Source organism: Octodon degus, unplaced genomic scaffold, assembly GCF_000260255.1.
Source record: "Octodon degus isolate 3935 unplaced genomic scaffold, OctDeg1.0 scaffold00130, whole genome shotgun sequence".
Taxonomy (NCBI): domain Eukaryota; kingdom Metazoa; phylum Chordata; class Mammalia; order Rodentia; family Octodontidae; genus Octodon; species Octodon degus.
In genome coordinates this window covers 6,586,634-6,611,042 of record NW_004524706.1, presented here as the reverse complement: position 1 = coordinate 6,611,042, position 24,409 = coordinate 6,586,634, and the positions used below count along the sequence as shown (strand labels likewise).

The 24,409-nt window shown below is 40.6% G+C and overlaps 1 protein-coding gene across 1 annotated transcript in view; it reads left to right on the top strand.

Annotated features, from left to right (window-relative positions):
* Positions 1 to 24,409, top strand: part of Rhbdl2 (rhomboid like 2) — a 74,118-nt gene that overhangs the window by 45,246 nt on the left and 4,463 nt on the right. Inside the window, exons 4-8 of the mRNA XM_023701047.1 lie at positions 2,300 to 2,412; positions 14,932 to 15,032; positions 17,130 to 17,190; positions 20,649 to 20,710; positions 21,430 to 21,600. Coding sequence (XP_023556815.1) covers positions 2,300 to 2,412; positions 14,932 to 15,032; positions 17,130 to 17,190; positions 20,649 to 20,710; positions 21,430 to 21,600 — 508 coding nt within the window. The remainder of the gene's footprint in view (positions 1 to 2,299; positions 2,413 to 14,931; positions 15,033 to 17,129; positions 17,191 to 20,648; positions 20,711 to 21,429; positions 21,601 to 24,409) is intronic.

Below are 24,409 nucleotides of genomic sequence, written 5' to 3'. Positions count from 1 at the left end.
CTGACACAGGGACTTGAGGTTTGATCCCCAGGCCTGCTGTGCCTGCCTCCCCACGGGGCACACTGAGACAGTAATTGAGGCTGGGCAGGATGGCGAGCACCTATAATCCCAGTTCTTGGGAAGCTGTAAGTAGGCGGATCACTACAAGTCTGATCTAGTAGTGAGACCCGAACACCCTGTAGACCCTTCCCTAAAATACCAAAAAAACCCCCAAAAAACAAAAAACAAAAAAACAAAAAAAAACCCAACCCCCTCCCCCCAAAAAAAAAACTGCAATGGAAATAAAATCTGATGCTGAGGCTGATGTGATTGTAATTGTCATCCTAACCTCCAATTAAGTTTTTATTTCTTTATAAGGATTTTTTTTTTTTTTTGCTCCGAATGCCCTCAGGGCTTGTTTGGCTGGCTGGAGAGTTGTGGGGATCCAACTAGAGTCACCTGAGGCTGACAGCTTGGTGGAAGCAGCCACTTTAAAGAACTGAGCTAGGGCCAGGCCCCCAAAGTTTTTATTTCTTAAAATTATTTAATTTATTGATTCCTGTTTCAAATTGTTACAAAAAAGAACTTACAAAATGCATTTATTCTTCTAAAACGCCCTTTTGTTGGTTTTACATATTGCAGCTCCATGCAAAGTTTATTTTTTAATTAATGTTAAAGGTAGAAAGGTTTTATTAATAGTAGGAAAAGAAACCGGCTCTAAATGCTTATTTCTACTTTTATATAATTATTTTTCCTTCATATTCTGTAAGGACTTAAAGTTCAACCTATCAATATTTGATGGAAAATACCTGTTCCATGATATGCCAAAATGTTTGATATTTAGACAGATAGGGTAAACTGAATTGCATATATTGCAGGTTAATAATTAGCTTCTCTTCTGGAGGGTTAACAACCTAAGTTAGCAGTTCAAAATTGGAGAAAAGGAAGGGCTGCAAGGTCAGCCAACATTTTGGCCCTAGCCTTTCAAAGTCAGTGAAGACTCGGGACATAGGAGAACCTATACTGTAACAATATGTAACTCGGTTGTGCTCCAAATATTCTGATCAAGAAGATTATGGAGCCACAGAGAAATGTGTTCAAAGATGTATAGTGTGCCTGGGGAGAGTTACATGGAGAGAAAAAACATTTTCTCAAGCTTTCACAGAGAGCAAATTGGTCAAGCAATGGCCGTGACTCATCCTCATGTCAGACACTGACAAAAGGATGCACAAAAGGAGGTACAGGGCTAAGGATAAATCCTGAGAGTACTTGGCTGACCTTATTGGATACAAAAGTTACATTTCTGGGTATATAGGTCTTGCTGTATCTTGGTCTTAACCATCCAGGGGAAAAGTATAAAAATGAGGTATATAAAGTAAATCCATATTAATATGATGAGCTGTAAAAGGCTCAAGTCAATAACTTCTGAGGATAATCCACTAATATTATAGACTGCTAGGCAGTGTTAGATTGTTTAGTTGAATTCAGACACCTATACTATTTAGATGCCAATAGAATATTCACCTCTGACAGACAGTAAAAAGAAAGGATACAAAAAAAAAATAAAGAATTATACTTGAGGGCCGGGGAGATAGCTCACTAGAATAAGTGCTTGCCTGGTGAGCACAGGGTCCTGCGTTCAATCCCTGGTACCACAAAAAAGAAAAAAATAAAATAAAAAATTATACTTGGTACCAACTGAGAACCAGTAATATGCAATTATTATGTAATAACAATAATTACTAATTATTAGGTGATAATGACATGTAAAACCCTCTACCACAGATGAAGAACCTGCATCTTAAGATACGTGAACAGAAAAAGACAAAGTAGGACATTGGATTTCCATAAAATTGCCAAATAAGTTTATACATATTAACATTTATAAATTGAAAGCACAATAAGGAGACCCCTGATATAATTTTTCATGTAATTTCTCATACGTTTCATCTCTCCACCATTTAAATGGCATTATGTTCTTTTCTTGTTCTTATCACTTTCTTAAAAACAACCAAATGGATCAATAAAGTGTGGGTTCCGAAAGAAAGAAAGAAAGAAAGAAAGAAAGAAAGAAAGAAAGAAAGAAAGAGGCTCTGCAGAGCTCTTGGCCAAATAAAAGCACTCGAGGAAGTACACACTGTGGAGTGAGGACTGGCCACCACACAAGAGCACTGGCCTCAAGGTTTTATTTTAAGGGGAAAACCAAAAAGATTTCCTGCTAAAATAATTAGAAAATGGAATGGTAGCAAGTCCTTCGCTGAAGCAACACATCCCAAGGAAAGTCTGCACGAGTACTTGACACGTGTGTTTCTCTCTGCAGAGTGCAGCACATCGTGGCGAATCTCTTCATGCAGCTGCTGCTGGGGATTCCCCTGGAAATGGTCTACAAAGGCTTCCGGGTGGGGCTGGTGTACCTCGCGGGAGTGATGGCAGGTCAGTGCTCTGCGGTGCGGAGGAGGCGACTAAAGCGAAGGCAGCTGTGACTCAGAGGGCTTTGATCAAGGTTTCCTGCACTCCTGCTGTGTGTGGGGACTGCACTGAGCATTGCGGGAATGGGCCCCCACAAGTTAGAGGGACTGTACGCACATGAAGACCAGTCAGTCAGGGTGCCCCCCCTCAGCTTCAGCAAGCAGAGTTTTGTGCACCACAAAACTGCAAGTAATTTGGTGAAGGACATGAAGCCCCCTATGTGTCAAACTAACAATCTGGGGAAACATAGGAACCAATTTGCATTTAAGAGAGACAACTTTGGGCTGGGGTTATAGCTCAAAAGTAGCATTTGCATAGAATGTGTGAGGCCCTAAACAAACAACTTTAAGGGAAGGCAGAGAATAACTAAAAGGGGCTTCTAGATTGAGCTGGGACTAGCATATGGCATTGATTTCTAAAACTGCACACATCTAACTTGATTCATTATGGTGTGGGAAGAACATAGTAGAGCTCCCTCCTATGCATGTTTTTATTTATTTTCTGGAACCATTTAAAAAATTAAACATTTAATTTTGAGCTAATTGTAGGTTTACATACAGTGGTTAAGAAATAACACCAAAAGTTGCCAGGTACCCGTTATCCCAATGGCAACATCTTGCAAAACCAGATGCCTACCAGGATGCAATCAAGGTATAGAAAAGTTCCAGTGCCCCTGTGTTTTTCATGTTGACTCTTCCCTGTCAGCTTCCTGTACTCTTTTACCCTCAATGACTAATATTTCTCTATCTCTTTTCCTTTTTTAGAGGAGATGGTTAAGACAGGGTTTCACTATGTAGCCTAGGCTGGCCTTGAACTCTCAGCAGTCCTCCTGTCTCAGCCTTCCAAGGACTGGGATTACAGGCATGAAGCACCATACTTGGTGCAGTTTGTCTTTTATTTAGATCTCCTAAATGGTATTGCATTTCTAATTTCAGTGTCTTTATGTTGATTGCTGATGTGTAGAAATACAATTAATTTTTGTGTGCTGCTCCTCTGTCTTGGAACTTACTTAACTCATTTATTAGTTCTATGGTGTGTCGTAGTAGTTTTGAGATTCTTCGGGATTATCTGTGCTATCTGCAAACCATCAGGACATCCACAGGTAGGACAATTTTCTCTCTTCCTCTACGTCCATTTCCTCCTCTTGCCTTACAGTGTGGATGAGCACTTCTGGCATCCTGTTGAGTGAAAGGGGTGATAGAAGCCTTTGCCTTGCTCCTGGTCTTCAGCAGAAAGCAATTAAATTAGTCCTTCCCCACGAAGTATAATGTTATCTGTAAACTGTAGGCTTTTTGTGAATGCTCTTTATCAACGCCTTCTTTCCTCCCGACTTGCCCCGTCTCTTAATGGGCTCCCTCTGTTGCTCTAGCTGTTGCTCTTGGGCTCAAGTGTACCTTCTACCTCAGTCTCCAAGTGCTGGGATTATAGGTTTACCCACTGTGCTGGCTTATCAATGCATTTATTTCTAAAAATGAGCAAGAAATCAAGCATGATTCCTGTGTAATATACAGATGGAGATAGGCTCCCTCTTTGTCTTTGTGTGTCACACAGTGTGTTCAGCTTTCGGAGCAAAGGTGACGACTCTGGCACACAGGGCCTGAAAGACCTCCTTGGCTTATTCCTGTCCATGTTGGAGGATTTGCTGTATGTGTGCCTGGCTAAATAAACGGGATAATTTTTAGGAGGAGGAGAGGATATCTTAAGCTAGGGAGCTATCACAAAAATGTTTTATTCTTGCTGGATTGTTTTATGTTGAATTACTTAGAATTGTTGACTTTGATTAGCCTGTCTCTCTCTCTCTCTCTTTCTCTCTCTCTCTCTCTCTCTCTCTCTCTCTCTCTCTCTCTCTCTCTCTCTCTCTCTCTTTCTCTTTAGCACCAGTGACTGAACTCGGGATCTTATGCTTGCCAGGCAGGTGCTTATGTCCCTGAACTATCTCCCTGCCCCCCCCCCTTTTGGTCTTTTTAAGACAGGGTCTTGTTATGCAGTTCAGGCTGTCCTTGAGCTCACTTTGTAGCTCAGGCTGTCCTCACACTTGTAGTGATCCTCCTGCTTCAGTTTCCCAAGTGCTTGGATTATAGGTGTACACCACCACACCTGGCTAGACTTTGCCTATTTTTTTGTGTGTGTATGTGCAGGGTCTCACTACACAGCTTAGACTCATAGTGATCCTCCTGATGTCTGCGTCCCTAGTGCTGGGATTACAGGCATGCACCACCATGCCAGGACTCCCATCACAGGCTCAATGTGCCCAGGGGCAGGGCAGATTGAACCCTGGCTGATGCACTTAATCTAAGCAAGCGCTTAGTCTTCTGAACTATACCACCGGCTCTTACATTTTTCCTTATATAAAAAGATGGGTGTCTGATTTGCTGACTTTTTTTCTGTGATAACAAAAGATTTTAGTAGCATATTCCTTAACAGACATTAAAAAAAAAATACACAATATATCCCATGACAGTATTTTTCCTTTCAAAAGAGCAAGAAGCTAACTTTTCTAAAAATACTCAAGCTAAGGAAAGGGAATTTTGAAAATTGGCATCTGGGAGAGTTGTCTTATTTATTTTATCATACCTGAGACAAAATACCCACCATCCAAAGTGAAAGGAGGAGAGGTTTATTTAGCTCACAGTGTCTAGAGGTATTAGTTCATAGTTGGCAGCGGGCAGAGCAGAGCAGGCAGGCAGCAGGAGAAAAGTGACAACCAGTGGCCCTTTTTCTGTCCCTTATATCTTATCAAGCCTACCCACCTTTAGGGTGGGGAGTACTCACAGCTGAGGCGGGGCAGGCTTCATCCTGCCCGGAATAATACCACACCAGTCAGAGGACTGACCTAGAAATCACACCTGCTTGATCCCAGCGCTACCTCAAAAAAGCTCTGCCTGTGACCATGTGAGGCTTTGGGGGACAGTTTAAGGTCAGCTTGAAGTACACAGCAAGATCCTACCAAAAAAAAAAAAAAAAAATTCTCCCTCCCTGTCCTGTCTCTGTCTCTTTCTAGGTCTCTGTCTTTTTGAGACAGGGTCTTGCTATGCAGCTCAGGCTGGCCTTGAGCTTACTTGAGCCCAGGCTGGTCTCAAACTCAAAACAATCCTCCTGCCTCAGCCTCCCAAGTGCTAGGATTACAGGTATGCACCACCATACCTGGCTAAAAAAAATTCTCAGTGAAGACTTTTAGTGGACTTTAACCTTTATTGTAGCACTTTCTGATTATTTTTCATTTTTTAAATAATTTTATTGGGAAACAAATAGCAATGAGACAGTTTCAAAACTGATTAGTAGGACAGTTTCAATAATTAATACATTGAATATTGTCTTTGTAGTGGTTATTCATACTACAAGATGCAGACATGATATCCTGTCCACAAATGCAATTAGTACAAATCTTTCTATTCATTGAATTAAGAGCAAGTAGCTGTATATCTATCCTATTTTGAATATACAAATACAAAATGATCCTGCATTTGCATCCCTTTTTTTTTTTAGTTTTATCAGAGATGGGTATTCCATTGTCATTTAAATATTGTAGGTGGGTGAATTCAGCAAAATATTCCAACATAGTCCAGTAGTCCATAATAGTAGTGGGTTATCCATAGGACTGGCAATGTCAGAAGTTGTTGATTCGAGCCTTTTACAGCTTAGCATATTAATATGGCTTTACTTTTTATACCTTGTTTTTATACTTTTCTGCTGGATGATTAAGACCAAGATAAAGCAGGACCTATATAACAAGAAATGTAACTTTTGTATCTGACAAGGTTAGTCAAATCCTCTCAGGAAAACCTTCTCTCAGGCTTTCACAGAGAGCAAAATGGTCAAGCAATGGTTGTGACTCATCCACATGGCTGACACTGAGAAAGGATCTGTTTTTCAAGAACAAACGATTTTTTTTTATTTTTTTATTTTTTTTTAATTTTTTTATTTATTTGAGAGAGAGAGAGAGAGAGAGAGAGAGAGAGAGAGAGAGAGTGTGTGGTGTGTGTGTGTGGCCAGCTCAGCCCACCAGGGGGCGGGGCTGGCTGGCATGTGGTGCTGGGGGATTGAACCGCGGTCCCTGATGCTTTGCTAAGCTTGTTCTAAGTAGGTGCTTTAGACCACTGAGCCATCCCTCCAGCCCCAAGAACAAACGATTTTGAGGAGAGTGGGAATTAGCCAAATTATAACAAATTTGCATAATTAGAGTAAGCACAGTCAGTGATACAAATCTTCCATGTGAAACTACATATCACTTGTAATTTTTTTTCTTTTTTGTATTTTAAGAAAGGGTCTACAGGGTGTTCAGGGTCTCACTACTAGATCTGCCTGTTCACAGCTTCCCAAGAGCTGGAATTATAGGTGTATAATTTCATATTTTGGCCTTGACACCCATTTCTATAGAAAGTAACAGACTTTAGGATTATATTTTTGTATTTCTGCATCATCATATTTAACTCATTAAAAAATGAACCCTATTAAAGTAACACTACTTACTGAAAATTTTTAATTTTTTTAATGTATTTGGTACAGGGTCTCACTACACAGCTCGGACTCATATAGTGATCCTCCTGTTTTCAGACTTCCCAGCATGGGGATTACAGGCATTTGCCACCACGGTGTGCCCAGGAGCAGGGCCATTGTGACACGTGGTACTGGAGATTGAACCGCAGTCCCTGTGCTTTGCCTAAGCTTGCCTAAGCAGGCACTTCAGACCTCTGAGCTATCTCACCTGCCCTGCCTTCATCATTCTTTTATTCTTCCTTTGTACTTTTGTTTTCTCTTTGTTTTTATTTATTTATTTTTTATATATTTATTAAAGGTCTTTAGGGGCTCACTGCACAGATCGGACTCATAGTGAAGCTCCTGTTTTCAGCCTCCCAAGCTCTAGGCTTACAGGCATGCACCACCACTCCCAGTCTCCATCACCTTCTCAGTGCACCTTGGGGCCAGCACAGCATGCTGGATCAAACCCCAGTCCCTGCACCTGTCTAAGCAGGTGCTTTAATCTGCTGAGCTATCTGGCCGGCCCTGTTTTTATTTTTGAGACAGGACTCTCACCATGAAGTTCAAGCTGGATCACTATGAACTCACTGTGGAGCCTATGCTGGCCTCGAGTTTGAGGCAGTCCTGCTGCAGTTGGGGTTACAGGCATGTGCCACCCTGCCTGGCTCTGTTTCTCTTCTTAAAGACTGCAGTCATATTGGTTTAGGCACCCACCCTACTCTAGCATGACCTCTCCTTTACTAGTCATACCAGCAACAAGTGTATTACCAAATGTGGCCACTAATTCCAACAGGATACCAGGGGCTAGGACTTCAACATACAGAGGTTTATGGGGAGTGTAATTCTACCTATCATGGTACACACAATTTCTTTTACTGGTGCAAAGTTTGCCAGCTTTCTAGAGATGAGAGTCCTAGAGAAGATCTGTGACCTGGGGCTGGTTAGATAGCCAGTCTGAGCACCTGCCTGGAAGCGCAAGGATGTGGTTTCAATCCGGTACTACATGCCGTGCCCACCCTGGAACAGGGCATGGTAGCACACACCTAGAATCCCAGCGCTGGGGAGACCGAGACAGGAGGATCACTATGAGTCCAGGCTGCTTAGCGAGACCCTGTACAAAATAAGTGATTTTTTTCTTTTAAAAAAGAGACGTTTATGACCTTGCAGGGTGCAATGGCCATGGGTGGAGAGAAGGAAGCTGTCAAGATCCACATTAAGAGAACAGACAAGGCTTGATGATGTAGCTTCCCAACCAACTACCTACTCTTTTGGATCCTGTTTTTATACCTTCTCCTTATGCCTCTGCACATAATTCTTGTTCTCTGCCTTGGAAATCCCTTTGTGATGATCAGGCCTTACCTGGCTCCAGGTGCTACATTGGTATCTGTCCCAAAGCCTAAGTTCAGCCTGTGGACCCAGCTCTGTCCCAGTTACAAAGCCAAGGAAGAACGTGGTTAACCTGCTCACATCCTCTGCCTGTGTTTGCAGTAGCTTCGTGGCAGGAGTCTCTTTGCTGGTTCTGGTCTATCCTTTATATGCTGTTTGGATAAGTTCCCCTCCAAAGATTAGCTCAGTATGTATACTTACTTAAACCTTAGCAGTGGCTAAAAGAAAACCCAAACATGCCAGGAAGTTCTTTTTTTTTTTTCTTCCCTAAAGGATCTTCTTCCTCACCCCCACTACCTGGCCTCGTTGCTTCCCTTGCCTTGCTTGTTCTCCACCCTGTAGTCCTGCACCTATGATAGAATCCCAGTTCCTTTGCCCTTGCCTCCAGCAGAGTGTGCTCACACATCTGCAGGAGCAGCACCACCAGGCAGCCTGTTAAAATGGAGCACGCTGGCCCCAAATCAGACCTGCTCACCAGAATGCTCATTCTAACAAACTCACAGTGACTCTCACACACATTACAGACTGGGGCATGCTGGTCTGCACTGAGGCCCAATGTCCCCTAATCTGACTGATGGTCAGGGTCACCTGGAGAATTTGTGGCAACCATGGCCATCAGGTGCCACCCAGATGTGATGAACCAAAATGTCTGGGGGCATGGGCCTAGGATCTATATCTTTTGTTTTTGTTTGCTTAATAAGGTATAACTAATAGAAAATAAGCTGTACACATTTTCAGGGTACATTTTGTTTTTGCGGGGGGTGGGGAGACTATGTAGCCCAGGTTGGCCTCAAACTCACGGTGATCCCCCTGCCTCAGCCTCCTGAGTGCTGGGATTACAGGTGTGGGTCACCACACCTGTCAAAAGGGTACAATTGGATGTGTGCATATAGCCATGTCACTTTACATGACACTCTACATGATAGATGGAGGGCATATTTTCTCCTTCATGATGAACTCCCTCCCCCAAATGTTTCCTGGGACCATCCACTTCCTGGAATTATAAATTAGTTTGTATTTTCTAAAATTTTATATAAGTAGAGTCCTAGAGCCTATCATCTATGGTCTGGCTTCTTTCAGTCAGCAGAATTGAGGTTTCTTTGTGTTGCTTGTATTGGTTCTTGATTGCATGGTACAGCTGGGTAATGTTTCACTGTTCGGTAAACCATACTTTATCTGTTTTTCTGTTGCTGGACACTGTGTTTCTGGTTTGAGGCTATTGCAGAAGAAATTGCAGCGAGCATCTGCGCACAAGTCTTTATGCCACCACACCCAACTCTTCTCCGTGATCTTTAGTCATCTGTGGGTTTTCTTTTTTTAAATTTGTAAAAAAATTATGTGTGCTTTATGGTCTTTTTTTTTTCTTTATATTCTTGTCGTCAGACTTGAGGATCAAAGCTACAAAAGAGAATGGGTCGTGTCCTCATGGTTTATGCTCAGAAATCATCTAAATAGTTCTTGGAAACTTGCAAGAAACTCAGTGTGGACACAGCTTCAAAGCAGCGTTTTTGACTATTTACTGAAAATTTTCTCCAGTTATTAATTTATATGTATTTTTCTCTGAGATAATTTTTCCAAGTTTCAAACCAGTGTATTCATTATAATGATCTTGCCTATACCCATGGTGGTAACTCTTTCCTCTTAGGAAAATTCCCCCCATTGGTTTTGACAGTTTAGATTGATTCTGCCTCTGGATTCAAATTCCTGGTCAGCTGGTCTTGACTCAACAAGAACATTACTCAGCTACTACTGATGGGTTATATTTTCACTAACACAGAGTCAGTGATGTGTTTATAAACTATTTAGAACATGATCTTTTAAAACAGGAAAGCAGTAGCAGCAATAGCATCCTGGAAAATACCACTATAAACATGGCATGTTTTTACCTTAAATGGCTTTATTTTTTGCTTTATTTATTTATTTATTTATTTGAAGCAGGGTCTCACTTTGTAGTTTAGGCTCATCTTGAATTTGTTATGTAGCCCAGGCTGGCCTTGAATTTGTGGCAATCCCCTTGCCTCAGCCTCATGAGTGCTGGAATTTGAAGTGTATGCTACCACAGCCAACCCTTTAAATGTATTCAATGAGGTATATTGTTACACAATAGCACATACGTGTCATAAGTGTACATATGTGTGTGTCATGTATATGTATGCATATATACACCATTGTGAATATATTCTGTACCTTAGTTTTGGTTTAAAGTAAATCTTGAAATGGCTGGCCAAATAGCTCAGTGGATTAAAGTGTCTGCAAGCAGGTGCAGGGGCCGGGGATTCGATCCCCTGGGCCTGCCGTGCCACTCCTGCTCCGGGGGTGCACTGAGACTGGGTGTGGTGGCATGTACCTGTAATTCCAGCTCTTGGGAGGCCGTAAACAGGTGAATCACTATGAGTCTGATCTAGTAGTGAGACCCTGAACACCCTGTAGACTGTTCCCTAAAAAATACAAATAAATAAATAAATGTTGAAACCAGGCATAGTGACACACCTAATCCTAGCACCCTAGGAAACTGAGGTAGGAAGACTGTATATTTGAGCCCAGTCTGGCCAGTTTAGCAACTTAGTGAGTCCTTTCCTGTCTCAAAATAAAATAAAAAGAGGATTAGGGATGTAGCTCAGTGCAAAGGCTCTGGGTCTAGAAAAGGCTCTAGGACAGGAAAAAAAAATCCTAAGATTAATTTGGAGCAATATAATTGAGATCAAGAAGGGCCTTTCTTTAAAAATTCAGAATTGTGACTGGGCATGATGGTGCATGCCTATAATTGCAGCATTTGGGAAGCTGAGGCAGTAGGATTGTTGCAAGTTTTAGACCAGCCTGTGCTGCAAAGTGAGCTCAAGTCCAGCCTCAACTGCATAGCGAGACCCTGTCTCAAAAAAGATTAAAGAAATTTTTTTTTCAGAATTACAATTACCGGGCCGGAGAGATATAAGCGCTTCCCTGGCAAGCGCAAGGGCCTGAGTTCAATGCCTGGTTCCTCAAATAAAAGAAATTGTCTAGGCATCCCAGGCTGGCCCCAGAATGACAATTACCATCTATACTAGTAAACTATTATAATACATATTTTTTTTTAAATGCCATTTTCTTTTTTCTTTCTTTTTTTTTTTTTTTTAGATTTTATTTATTTATTTATGTGTGTGTGTGGCCAGCTCAGCCCACCAGGGGGCGGGGCAGGCTGGCATGTGGTGCTGGGGGATTGAACCGCAGTCCCTGTGCTTTGCTAAGTTTGTTCTAAGTAGGTGCTTTAGACCACTGAGCCATCTCACCAGCCCTATAATACATATTTTACAAGCTAGAAATATTCGGGATATCAGTATATTTTAACTTAAAATAGGATAAATACAATGTAATGCTTTAAACCTTCCAACTGGAAGTCTGAAGTCATGATGATAGCTACTTTTCTGATTTCTGATACTGTTTTATTATTTTTTTTTATACATTTTATTTTTTATTTTTTTAAAGAATTATTTATTTATTTATCCATTCATTTTTGTGTGTGTGGCCAGCTCAGCCCACCAGGGGGCGGGGCTTGCTGGCATGTGGTGCTGGGGCATTGAACCGCGGTCCCTGTGTTTTGCTTAGCTTATCTTGTTCTAAGTAGGTGCTTTAGACCACTGAGCCATCTCACCAGCCCTCTGATACTGTTTTAGATGTAAACGGAGCAATAGCTTCTTCAAATTCCAAATGAAAATCAAATGTCAGGGGTAGAGCCAAAGTCTTTACTCATTCTGAAGCTTGTTTTTCTTTGCTTTCTCTCCAAGAGTTATCCTCGCTTGCATATCCAGGACATCTAAGTTCTCTGACTTTTTCTGCCATTGTGTCAGTAAATTCCTTCAAACTCCGAGGGGCAGCACGGCATCCTGCTTGGGAACATGCCTCAGTAAAATGGCCCGGCTTGGCTCCTTAGGTCTGCCACATGCCAGCTGTGGGATTGTGGGTGGTGACTCCCTGTGTCGCCATGAGTGAGAGGCGAGCTGTGTGTGGCTTCTGCCCTATGCAAGGCGCTTGTTCTCTGGCTATGTACTGTTTCTGCATTTTTCTGCCATCCACAGTGGTCTCCGTGTATCTGCCTGCCTACTTGTTTCCATCTTGATATATTTCATCCATCATCCCTACGCTAGATTGCTTTGGCTTCTTATTCATCCCCCAAATATTGGCCCATCACAGCGGCCTTTCACAGACAGGAGGACACCAATCAGGTTCCCCCATAGCTCCCAGCCTTGGCCTGCTTCTCCTGCCTTTGTGTCTCAGCCCCAGAGAAACACTCCACATCTAAGTAGGAGCTGAAGACTCCAACTTAATTTGGAAGTGGCTCTGAATATAACATTTCAGGACCAAACGTTCCCATTTACCTGTAATGACTTATGTACTTCACGATGATTTCCTGCAAGTCCTAGAAAGGAGCCCCGCAGAGAAGCCAAGGGTACCCACGTCTCCATCTCCAACGTCTCCATATTCTAACTGCTAGCTTTGCCAATGCCTGCACCTCCATTTTGTTTCTTTCTTTTGGGACAGGGTCATATGCAAGTCCAGTGTGGCCTTGAACTCTCAGAAATCCTCCTGCCTCTGTCTCCCAAGTGCTAGGCTTACAGGCGTGTGCCACCACACTTGGCTTTATCATCCATGTTTTTATGCCTTTGCTTTACTGGTTCCCTAACCCTTGAATACATCCCTTCCTCTTGTTTTCTTTATCCAGATTTTAAAGATTGTTCAAAGTTTAACCAAAATATTATTTCCTAGCCAGGCATGGTGACACATGCCTATAATCCCAGCATTTGAGGGGGGCTCAGGCAGGAGGATCATAAGTTTGAGCCTAGTGTAGACAACTTAGGAATTTAGTGAGCTCCTGTCTCAAAATTTAAAAATTAAAAAAAAAGTGGGGTGGAGAATATAGCTCAGTGCAAAGACCCAAGGAATCCCGAGCACCCTCCCGCTCACCAGAAAGCTGTCTGCTCCTCTTCCTCCTCCTCCTCCTCCTCCTCCTCCTCCTCCTCCTCCTCTTCCTCCTCCTCAGAGTTATTGGTCCACTACCTTTATGCTGAGAAAGGTATTCCTTCCTAAATTCTTCCACAGAAATGTTATTTTATTTTACTCATTAAGCCCCTATATGTGCTAAACACATGCTGTACATGCAGCTACACCCCAGCCAGTTTTATTATATTTTGTTTCCTCTTGCTTGCTTGCTTTCTTCCTGGTACCTGGGATCAAACTCACAACCTTGCACTTGCCAGGTAGGTGCTTATGCCACTGAGCTATCTCCCAGCCCCTCTCTTTTTTTTTTTTTTTTAAAGCCAGGGTCTCACTATGTAGCTCAGGCTGGCCCCGAGCTCCCAGCAGTTCTTCTCAGCCTCCCAGGCTCTGGGTACACAGGCAGGCACCACCACGCCTGACTGTATGTTGGCATAGTGCTCATAGTTTGCCTTTAATGTTGCTTGCTTATCTGTATGTCAGATTCTTCAGCCAGACACTTGGTCTTTCTTGCACAAAGTGGGAATGGTGGTGTACTGTATCCTAAGGAATGAAGGAGGGCTTTAAAGGAGGAGACCAACTAACAGAACTAAGTACAAAAAGAGCATCTTTGAGTTTGCATAAGGTGGCTTGCAAGCCTTGTTTTTGTCCAAGGAGTTAGGAAATATATTTCATCTCACTTAGGGACTCTAATTGAATGGTATTTGATAGGATTCTGAGGCCTCATCATGACCGAGATAGCCCTTAGATAACAGAACACTACATGTCTCAGATGGTTTGATATTTTTGACCAAATGTATGGGATAGTTTGAACAGCAAACAAATAGATAATACCTATTAGGCAGTGTTCTTTTTTTTTTTCTTTGAAAAGCAACCATTTATTAGAACCAATACAAGAGTATGAAAAGGGGAAAAAGAGAAGGGTGGAAAGGGGGGAGAGAATGAGGTCTGAATCAGATGTCAGCTGTAGAAACACATAAATGCCTACTTTAAAACATTTGCATTTAAAAGGTGAACACATATAGATCACTTATCTTTAAAAAAATAAAGGCAGACATGTTTGGCTGAAATTAAACCAAGAAACATAACCAAAAGTCCCCCACAAACCAAAAAGTCCATAGAGAATTCAGTGTCTCATTACCATTCAGAAATCTGGCTATAAAGTGTGACTCGTTTTGCTTCTCAGGATGGTGCAGTGCTGGCAGAAGCCCAGCCTCTTAGTCTCTCAGATCCCATCCAGTGGGAAGTGGCGGCAAGGCCAGCAGGCAAGGCCACTCCTGGCTACGTGGCAGGGCATCGGACGGTGCTCTCCATCCTCTAGGGCTCACAGAGCTGTCCGGTGCTGCTGGTTAGGCAGTGTTCTGAGTACTGTATGTGTAGAAGTTCATTTGCTTCTCCAGGCACCCCACCGAGGTAGTTCTATTAATAGCCCTATTTTGTAGTTAAGGAAACTGAGGTAGAGAGAAGTTAAGTAACTTCTTCGAGTCACACATCTCTTAAGTCTGGGTCCAGAATCTGTGCTCTTGTCTCTATTAGACTGCTTTCTTATCAAACATAGTATTGGGGAAGAAACACTGGAGAAGTTAATTAGAGAGAGTTCTCTTTCACAATTCTCGTAGTCATGTCAACCCTTGTGATTTGTTCCTGTAGGTTCCCTTGCCACTTCTATTTTTGACCCACTCAACTATCAGGTGGGCGCTTCAGGAGGAGTCTATGCCCTGATGGGAGGCTGCATCATGCATTTTCTACTGGTAAGAACTGTGGGAATGCAGTCTGTGAGCGCTGTTATTTTTCCAGGGCTGGGAACTACACACATGAGGTGAATGCTCCACCCTTACCCGCTTTGTCCCAAAGTCATAACTGTTGTTTGGTTTAGAGAATCTTCATTTATCTTTCTGAGAATTGTGGATTTACCTTTCAGTTAGTAAAAGAAAGCCAAGATCCTCAAGATAATATGATAAATCTATCTATCCATCTATCTATCTATTATATGATAAAAATGTAATAATTATTTTAAAATTAAAAGAAATTATTAGCCAGGGAGATAGCTCAGTAAAATAAGTGCTTGCCTTGGCAAGCGCAGGGTCCTGAGTTCAATCCCCAGTACCCCCCCCCAAAAAAAAAATTGTAGTAAACAACACATTGTTGCTGGGCATGGTGGTACATGCTTGTAATCTCAGCACTTGGGAGGCTGAGGCAGGAGGATTGCTGTGAGTCTGAAGCCAGCTGGGGCTACAAAGTGAGCTCAAGGCCAACCTGAACTGTATAGTGAAACCCTGTCTTAAAATAATACAAAGAAACAAACTCACTGATCAATAATTTGGGGCAAGTTTAATTTTTCATATTTACATATAATGCTGAAAATTTTTTTATATTTATCTTTTTGTATTTGTGGATTTTTGAGATAAATTTCTAGAAAAACTTTACTGGATGAAGCTGTTTTTTTTTAATATTTATTTATTTATTTATTTATTTATTTATTTATTTTGTGTGTGGCCAGCTCAGCCCACCAGGGGGCGGGTGGGCTGGCATGTGGTGCTGGGGATTGAACCGAGGTCCATGTGCTTTGCTTGGTTTAGCTTGTTCTAAGTAGGTGCTTTAGACGACTGAGCCATCTCACCAGCCCCTGGATGAAGCTTTTAATTTCAATATGTGAATGACAAATTGCTTTCTGAGGTTGACACATCTTTTTTTTATGCTCTCATAATTGTGAAAGTGCCAATCATTTTTTGAAACAGGCTAAAACCTTAATTAGTTTTCAATCCTTTAATCATTTTGGTATATTTAAAAATGTTTTAGGAGGACAAATACTAAGCAATTATAGAACTTCCAAATGCAGAAGTCATTTATAGAGACATTTTTTCAAGGTTTGGGTTGCAAGCCATTACTGGTTGTGAACTCAGTTTATGTCTTGTGATGCAAAATTAAACAAAAAGAAAACAAAAGTCACAGTGTATCCCATGCAATAAGGTTAAGTACTATTTGATTTATGTGTTTACTGAATTGCATAAATTGCTTAACTGTATGTAGGGCCTGCTTATGACAGCTTGAAAATAACTGATTTAAAATAAACTTTCATATTTCAGCATCTCTACTCCCTGCAAAGAACTCCTAACTTGGAAGGGAAGGGAGTAATAGCTCAGTAAATTCCAGCGGAGGTGTCTGACTCAGCGGTTTGCTAGTGCTAGGCAGGGCTGCTGTAGGCTGGGCAGAAAATGTTCAAGGCTAAAACCAAATAATGTTTTTAAATCAATATTTTAATTTATTTTGAAATTGCCTTAAAAATTTAAGACGGGCATGAGGTGACACACCTGTAATCCTAGCACTCAGGGAGCTGAGGCAGGAGGATCATCATGAATTGAAGGCCAGGCTGAGCTACACAGTAAATTCAAGGCCAGCCTGAACTACACAGTGAGACCAGTAACACTTGCACTTTAGTTGAGTCTTTGCTCCCTACTATTGGGAAAGAGGATGAAAAAGTAGCAAATGACTATTAACTGAAAAGCTTAGAAGGATTTTTCAGCCATTAGTTCGAAAATATTTATTTACTTATCTATTCATGTATTGATGCATTGTGTTGATTTTATATTACTTATACTTAATTTCCACCTAATGAAATTATATTGTGTGTAGCATAGAATTAAGTACCATAGTTCATTTTGTCCAAAGCACACTCACATTATACTCCCCAGATGGTTTGAAAACCCAGATGTTATACCTGTGCTTCGTTTTGCAAATATTTGACATTAAAAGAAAAAGAACATTGTTTTAAAAGAAAAAGCTCATGAAGTGGGGTTGAGGTTTTGTCAATAGATAGCTTGTGTAATTATTCTTTATCTTTTTGCAAGAATTTTCGAGAAATGGTTCGTGCCTTTGGAGTTGTCAGGCTACTGATCATCGTCCTAATAAGTAAGTTATTTTTCTGGACACTCCACACTTTTAGTTTTCCTGGCAATCTTCAGAAGGCCTTTTCCTATTTCCTAAACACTAATATGGAGGGTGACTGCCTAGGGTCAGAAAAAAATTGTTGACATCACACTCTGAGGAAGAAAAAGGTAAGTAGAGGACTGCACTTTTCTGAAAGGCATCTTGATATTATGTTTTTGCTTTCTATTTCTTTCTGACCACAATAGCTTTACCTGTTTTATATATTGGACTTTCTCTTTCAGAAATTGGAATCTGTGTATGATTTTTATCTAGAAAAGAAGAGCCTAGCAGGCATGGTGGTGCATGCCTGTAATCCTGCCACCTGGTAGGCTGAGGCAGGAGGATAGCCCTAAGTTTGAGGCTAACCTGGGCTATTATAATGAGTTCAAGGCTGGGCTGAGACATAGTGAAACTCTGTCTCAAAAGAGAAAAAAAAGAAAAGAAGGAGGTATGAAAACATGGAGATAATCTGTTTTCTTTCACAATTTCTAAATTTTTAGATTAAAAAACCAAACTAATCTAGGACATAAACACGGTGGCAGGAAGCAGGAGGAGCCAGACAGAGATGTAGGAAGGGCTAAGATAAATGGGAAGGAGAAACTGAAATTCTAATTGTCCTAAACACTATTTTTTAAAAATATTAAAATTTTTATATATAATAAGTGTGTAGAATAAACATTTTTTTTATTAGCCAGCTCAGCCTGCCCTGGGGGTGGGGCTGGGGTGGCATGTGGTGCCGGGGGTCAAACCACAGTCCTCTGCGCCTGCCTAAGCTTGCCTAAGCAGGTGCTGTAGACTGCTGAGCTATCTCGATGACCCAGTGTCAACATTTTCAGTATCATTTATCTGTTTATAAACTCTAACAAGTAACAGCAGAAATAAATTTCTATGTGAACTACAAGGAAAATACAAACAAAACTCTACTACAGAGATAATTTTTGCTTCATTTATCACACATAAATTAGTCTTCACATACGACCACGGCATGCTCCGTACACAAGCTTTCCTTGCCTGTTAGGCAGGCCATACTTGACATCTTTCGTCTTTCTCCTTTGTAAGGAGCTATTATATAATGTCCATTTAGCATCTACCAGTGCATATATTTTTCTTCATGTTTCGAGGTTTATTTGACATAGATCGAAAACTTCAACCATGAAATGATGCAAGTTGTTGGTCCATTGTCAGTTACTAGGACAGTGTATAAATTGCCTGATACATGGGGCTGGGGAGATGGCTCAACAGAATAAGAGCTTGCCTGCCAAGCACAAGGGGCTGAGTTCAATCCCCAGTTCCGCGTTAAAAAAAAAGAAAGAGAAATAGCTTGCCAATAAATTTCTTGACAATTAGAAGCAAAGCTTTCACAAATGAGTATCAGTCACATTGTTGGACTTTTTATTTTTTCTTTCTTGGCAAGATTTTTTGTCATTAAAAATAGGCAATTTTGAAAGTAACCAAATCTTGAGTGTCATTGTTCTAAAAATCTCAACACCACATCTATTGCTTCTCTGTAAATCCTTTAGATTCTGATGATTAGAATGATACAGCCCTGCTATTAAGGCTTTTAGCTCAGATAGTGAGGTTCATGACAAATATGTTTTTGATTATTACATTGAGGCATATAGAGTGGTTTTTTAAAAAAATTTCATTATTAGTGTATTTCAAAGCATGTTGTAGCATATCATCCCTTACAAATAATTCCCAACATCAAATTGCAGCATTGGCATTCCATCCAGTAGGTTTCATGCCTGGCAAGAACCTGTTAACATTCGCTGACCTAGTTCTAATGTTTCATTGTTCAGGTATACCTGACCATTTTGCAGCATTTTGACTAGTCAAATATGTATTTACATTACTGTTTTCCTCCTCATCTGAATCGAGCTCTTCATTCTGTATTTCTGTCCCATCTTCTTTGGTTCCGCGATCCAAGTCATCATTGGTAGCCCAGTCACCCAACGACTCACTTTCCATCTCTTCCTAAAGATGGAAAACTAGATCTTCACGTGACATTGTGCTGAACTGGGCTAATCCCACTTTACCTGTGCAAGCACCTTGCCACTCAGTACACCGAGTAATGGAGCATAGATTACTCCCTGTAACCCCAATGTAGCTGCTGAGATGCACAGCTGGCTAAGTATGCAAAAGTACTTATTTTCATCAGGAAAGTCTGTTCTGGCTGTATTTTATTCACCAGGCTGCCCTTGGGTGAAATATTCCTATTATTCACCAGCACCCCTTCCTGGATCAGGAAGAGCAGAGGGATTCAGTGGGTACTCCATACAGGCACAGGGACCACTGTTTTTTTTTTTGGGGGGGAGGGTAGGGGTTGACGGGGTATCTCTACATAGTTCAAGCTGGCCTCAGACTCACTATGTATCCTAGGCTGGCCTTGAGCTCACAGTGATCCGTGTACCTCAGCCTACCCTCCTCTTTACAACAGTGTCTCACTATGTTGCACAGGCAGGCCTTAAATTTGTGATCCTCCTGTCTCAGCCTCCTGAGAAACTGGGATTACAGCCATCCACCACCAACCGTGGATCCTGCCCCTGTCCTTTCTCCCTTATAACCTATTTCTTATAGAGTGGCCAGGATAATTTTCATAAGGCACTCGTTCAATTTTGTCATTCTTCTACTCAAAAGCTTTCAAAAGCTTCCTGTCACTTGGAATAAAAGTCCAAGTCCTTCCAGTGGCCCATAGACCACTTTGTAATCTATCACTGCTAGCTGTCTAATCTCACCACCTGCCACTTATCTCTGACTACTCAAGAACCACACAAAGTCTTATTACAAACCAGAACACAGAGCCTACACTCTGTTTCTGGCCTGCAGGTTTGGGTGGGCATGAGAACTTCCATGTCCCCTGGTGATGCTGATGGTGCTGGTCTGGGGAGAACTGTACTTTGCAAAGGACTGATCTAGCCAGGTCCCCTCCACCAGTGTCCTTCAATGCCCGAGGCAGGTTTTGGACTAAAGACCTTGTGGCTGCTCTTCCTACTGTCTGGAGACTGTGGCTTTCTCCCTTACCACCCCCAAAGTCGCCTTCTCAGGAAGTACTTCCTCTTCTATTAGAAGTCATACCCTACTTCTGGAGTTCCCAGTGCTTTTCCTTTTCTATTTTCAGCATTGTTTGACACTGTTTTGTATGCTTTGCTGCTCAGTGACACTGTTTCACCGGGCAGGTCTCTGTAATCTGTCCCTTGTTATATATATCTACCAACTAGAATAGAGCCTTCTACAGAGATGATGATCCATAAATATTTGTAGGATGAATAAATCTGTAAAGTAGTAGAATGATAGTCTTACTTCATAGGGTTGTTGTGGGGATTAACGAGTTAATGTGTTGCAGAACTTTTAGGACACAGAGTACAACTCAACTGTGATTCTTTGCAACTATCAGGACCCCAAAACATTTGGGGTGCTTTATCGGGGTGTTTTTCTTCTAGTTGCATCGGATCTGGGATTTGCTTTCTACAGGAATTTCTTTGTCCCTGAAAATGGGTTTCCGGTAAGTATCTTTTTTTGAAATAAAAAAAATTTTGCTTACTTACGAAAACGATTCTCAAATATGGATTATCTGTGATTTAGGGTAGTTGAATATCAGTCTAGAAATTAAGAAAATCCTTAAGTAAATTTGATTTTTGGATTGTCCTCATTTGACACTTTTCATTGCTACACCTGCCACTTCAGTAGTCATTTCAAAGTACAACAGGGATTTTTCTTTGTCCACAGAGAACCAAAAGTAGGTGGGAATACAGCAGTGGAAATTTGGGTCCATATGAATTATAACATAGAACTGATAAAAGGTTTTTCAGTTTTGCTGGGATTGACTTCTGAAATTGGAGTTTGAGTACTTGTATGATTGACATGACTTGTATTTTAATCCTGGATCCCAATTCTCAGATCCTTTCCAGACACTGAGGCCACTGAACTCCTATTTTCCATAGTTGGCTTTATATAGACCCATTCTAAATGCAATGATGATCAGAAAGAATAAGAAAGGATGACTCTGTCTTGTGTTCTGAGAGTGGGTGAAAATGAGAGGCTTTTTCAACCTGTGTTATGTATTAGAACATCTCTCTAGGCGCATGGAGTCTTGTTTGTTTCCTAGTTCTCCAGGCTTTAAAGTTCTTGTTTATGATGATATTTACGTTTGAGTAACTAAGATGCAAGTGATGTATGCAATTAGCATTTTCTTCATTTATTCCACTTTTCTTTTTCCCAAAGGTGTCATTTGTAGCTCACTTTGCAGGTTTAATTGCTGGAACAAGTTTGGGTTACTCTGTGTTTATCTTCTTTGATAAAGCACTGCTAAAAGAGCCACTGTTTTGGATAGCAGTTAATACCTATATATCTTTTATTTTATTTACGGTGTATTTCAACTTTCGTCTATCTCCGGCAAACGGAGCTGCCTATTTTTAATATATATTTTAATATAACAAGAAGAGCTAAATGGCAGGGAAATGGGAACCTGGAGAGAAAAGTGACAGCAAATGGCAGCAGTCGATGAAAGAGGACAAAACACCACTCAACTCTCATGATGCAAGGACTGCTTATAAAAGCCATAAGACTTGGGGAAGGGGCTTCTGAAAGCAAAGAGGGAAAAAAAAGCATTTTTCCCAGGCATATTGTATTTGATAAACACCACCACTATATCATGTAGAATAAAAATGTTTCAAATCTGTATCAGACTCTTGAAAATTACTTTTAATTAGATCACTGTTGGATAGGTCACTACTGCTGAGGTGTTTAGTAAACATTATTATTAGAAAACATTTAGTAAACATTAATCTTTTCAACAACTCAGGATGTAGACACTATTTTGTATCTTAGAGATGATATGGAAACCTAAAACATCAAGTACAGTTGGCCCTTTGTATTTTTAGTTTGCATCCATGGACTCAACCAACCCCTGATTGAAATATTCGAAAAAAAGGTTCATCTGTACCGAATACTGTGGTGGATTGCCAACTGGTGGTCAACTTGTTCCACCCAGCTGAACTAAACTAGCATGGTGCTGGGTGTGGGAGGCCCGCCTGAGGATTGTTGCCAGCAGTATAAGAGGCAAAACTAGAGAAGCTGTTGGAAAGCTCTTGGAAAAACTGTTTGGAAGCTATTGAGGAGCTGTGGGAAGCTATTGGTTCTCTTGGGTTGGGGACCTTGTCATGCTGCCTTTTTTGGTAAACTTGTTTTTGTTGGAGGAGGAACTTGGGACCTCGTTGTTCCTTAGGATGGCTGCAGTTTATTGGGGGGGCCCTCTGATCCTCACTTTAAAGCATTGCTTCCTGGCTCCAGAGGGGAAGATGGTGCACTTCTCAGTCTCTTAGAGAAGCTTGTTGCATTGGCTTTCCTGACTGGAACTTGGCTTTCCTCTTCATTGGAGGAGCTCAGGACCTCACCGTTGTTGAGGATAGCTGAGGTACTTTTGGGAAAGATTTGGTTTTTATCTTTTTTTTTTTTTTTTTTGCGGAACCGGGGATTGAACTCAGGCCCTTGCTCTTGCCAGGCAAGCGCTTATTCTACTGAGCTATCTCTCTGGCCTTGGTTTTTATCTTAAGTGTTGTTTTCTGGATCCAGGTTAGATCCTTCATCCCACTAGCACAGACTTTCTAGTTTCCGCCACTGACCTTTGGGTCTTCCCCGTGCAGATTGGTGAAACAAGTGTGCGTGAGACTTTATCATGAGCTGGATTCCTGGGAGACACTGTTATGGATTCTAGGTCTTTAGAGAGACTTATGTGTATGTTGCCAAGGGATCCATGCCCACAGATGGATTCTTTACTCTTTGGTATGTGGACAGATATTTTACACTTTTTGTATACGATTCTTTGGGTGACTATTACAAATAATCTTATGAAATTTGTGTCCTGTATTGTTCCCCTTGCAAAACTCCAAACTATGACCAACATGTAGACTTTTTCATGTTACTACTCCCCAATAATGTAACAACTAGTTACATAGTGTTTACTTTGTATTAAGTATTATAAATAATGTAGAAATGATTAAAATTATGTGGGAGGATATTCATAGGTAAAAGCCAAGTAGTATACCATTTTATGTTCAAAGGGACTTGGGCATCTGCAAGTTTGGGCATCCTCTTGGGGTCTTGAGTCCAATCTCTGACAGATATCATTGGAGGACTTTTTATTTGGGGGAGAGAAGCAGAATTTAAACAAGCTTTGAAAGCCCATACTGTACTCTGTTAGTCTAAGAGTGCTGTTTCTCTAATACTGAAGTTGGAGTATTGTAGTAGTACCCTGTAGGCACACCATGAATGGTAGAACTATCTTAACAGAAGACAGAATTTTCTACACTGCTAATTTAAGACTTTTAACAGTGCATCTAAGATCCCAAGGAACATGGGATAGGCTTTCTGGAACTTCCTATATACCTGGCCTCTGGATTATCTGTGGTTCTCAAATTCATGTGGTTAATGGCCCTCCAGAGGGTGGGTAGATTTATAAAAGGCAAAATGTCATATCTGAATGATTAAAGCATCCAGAAACAGAAATGCTATGTTTTGTTAGATTTGAACTACAGTGCTATATAGTATATCTACTTACATTCTTATAGTATATGGGAGTTTGTTTTCCATTACTTTGCCAAATGAAGGTGGTATAAATACTAAATTTTTTTTATTTTATTTTCATTTTTATTTATTTTTATTTTTTAATAGATTGCAAATTGAAAATAAATTATTTACAAACATAAATGAATGTTACAATAAAAATTGTCCACAATAAAAATGAAGAAAGAATTTACAGATCAGTCATAATAGTTCAGTGTCAAAACCAAGAAACTTATATTCATATAATTAGAATTCTCAAAGTAGGAGTAGGCAATAAATATTTAAAGATTTAAAATTTCTGAATTTAGTTCAACTTATACTGCATTTCCAAGAAAAATGAGCCATTTGCACAAGAAATTTAAATAAAATCATACCAAGATACACAAAAATGAAATTGTCCAAAACGTATTATAAAGAAAAAAATCATTAAAGCATATACATCAAAAATATTAGCTATGGAAGAACAAAATTAAATACCATCTTATTCCACATTAGAAAGAAAAAAAAGGGCCAAGTGTGTAAGAAACTAAAGGACTGAAAGAAAAGAAAATATCTGTCCTCTTTGAATTTTATACTTACCAAACATACCTTTGAAAGCTAAAGGTAAGATTTTCTAGTTATACAAACTTGAAATATTTTA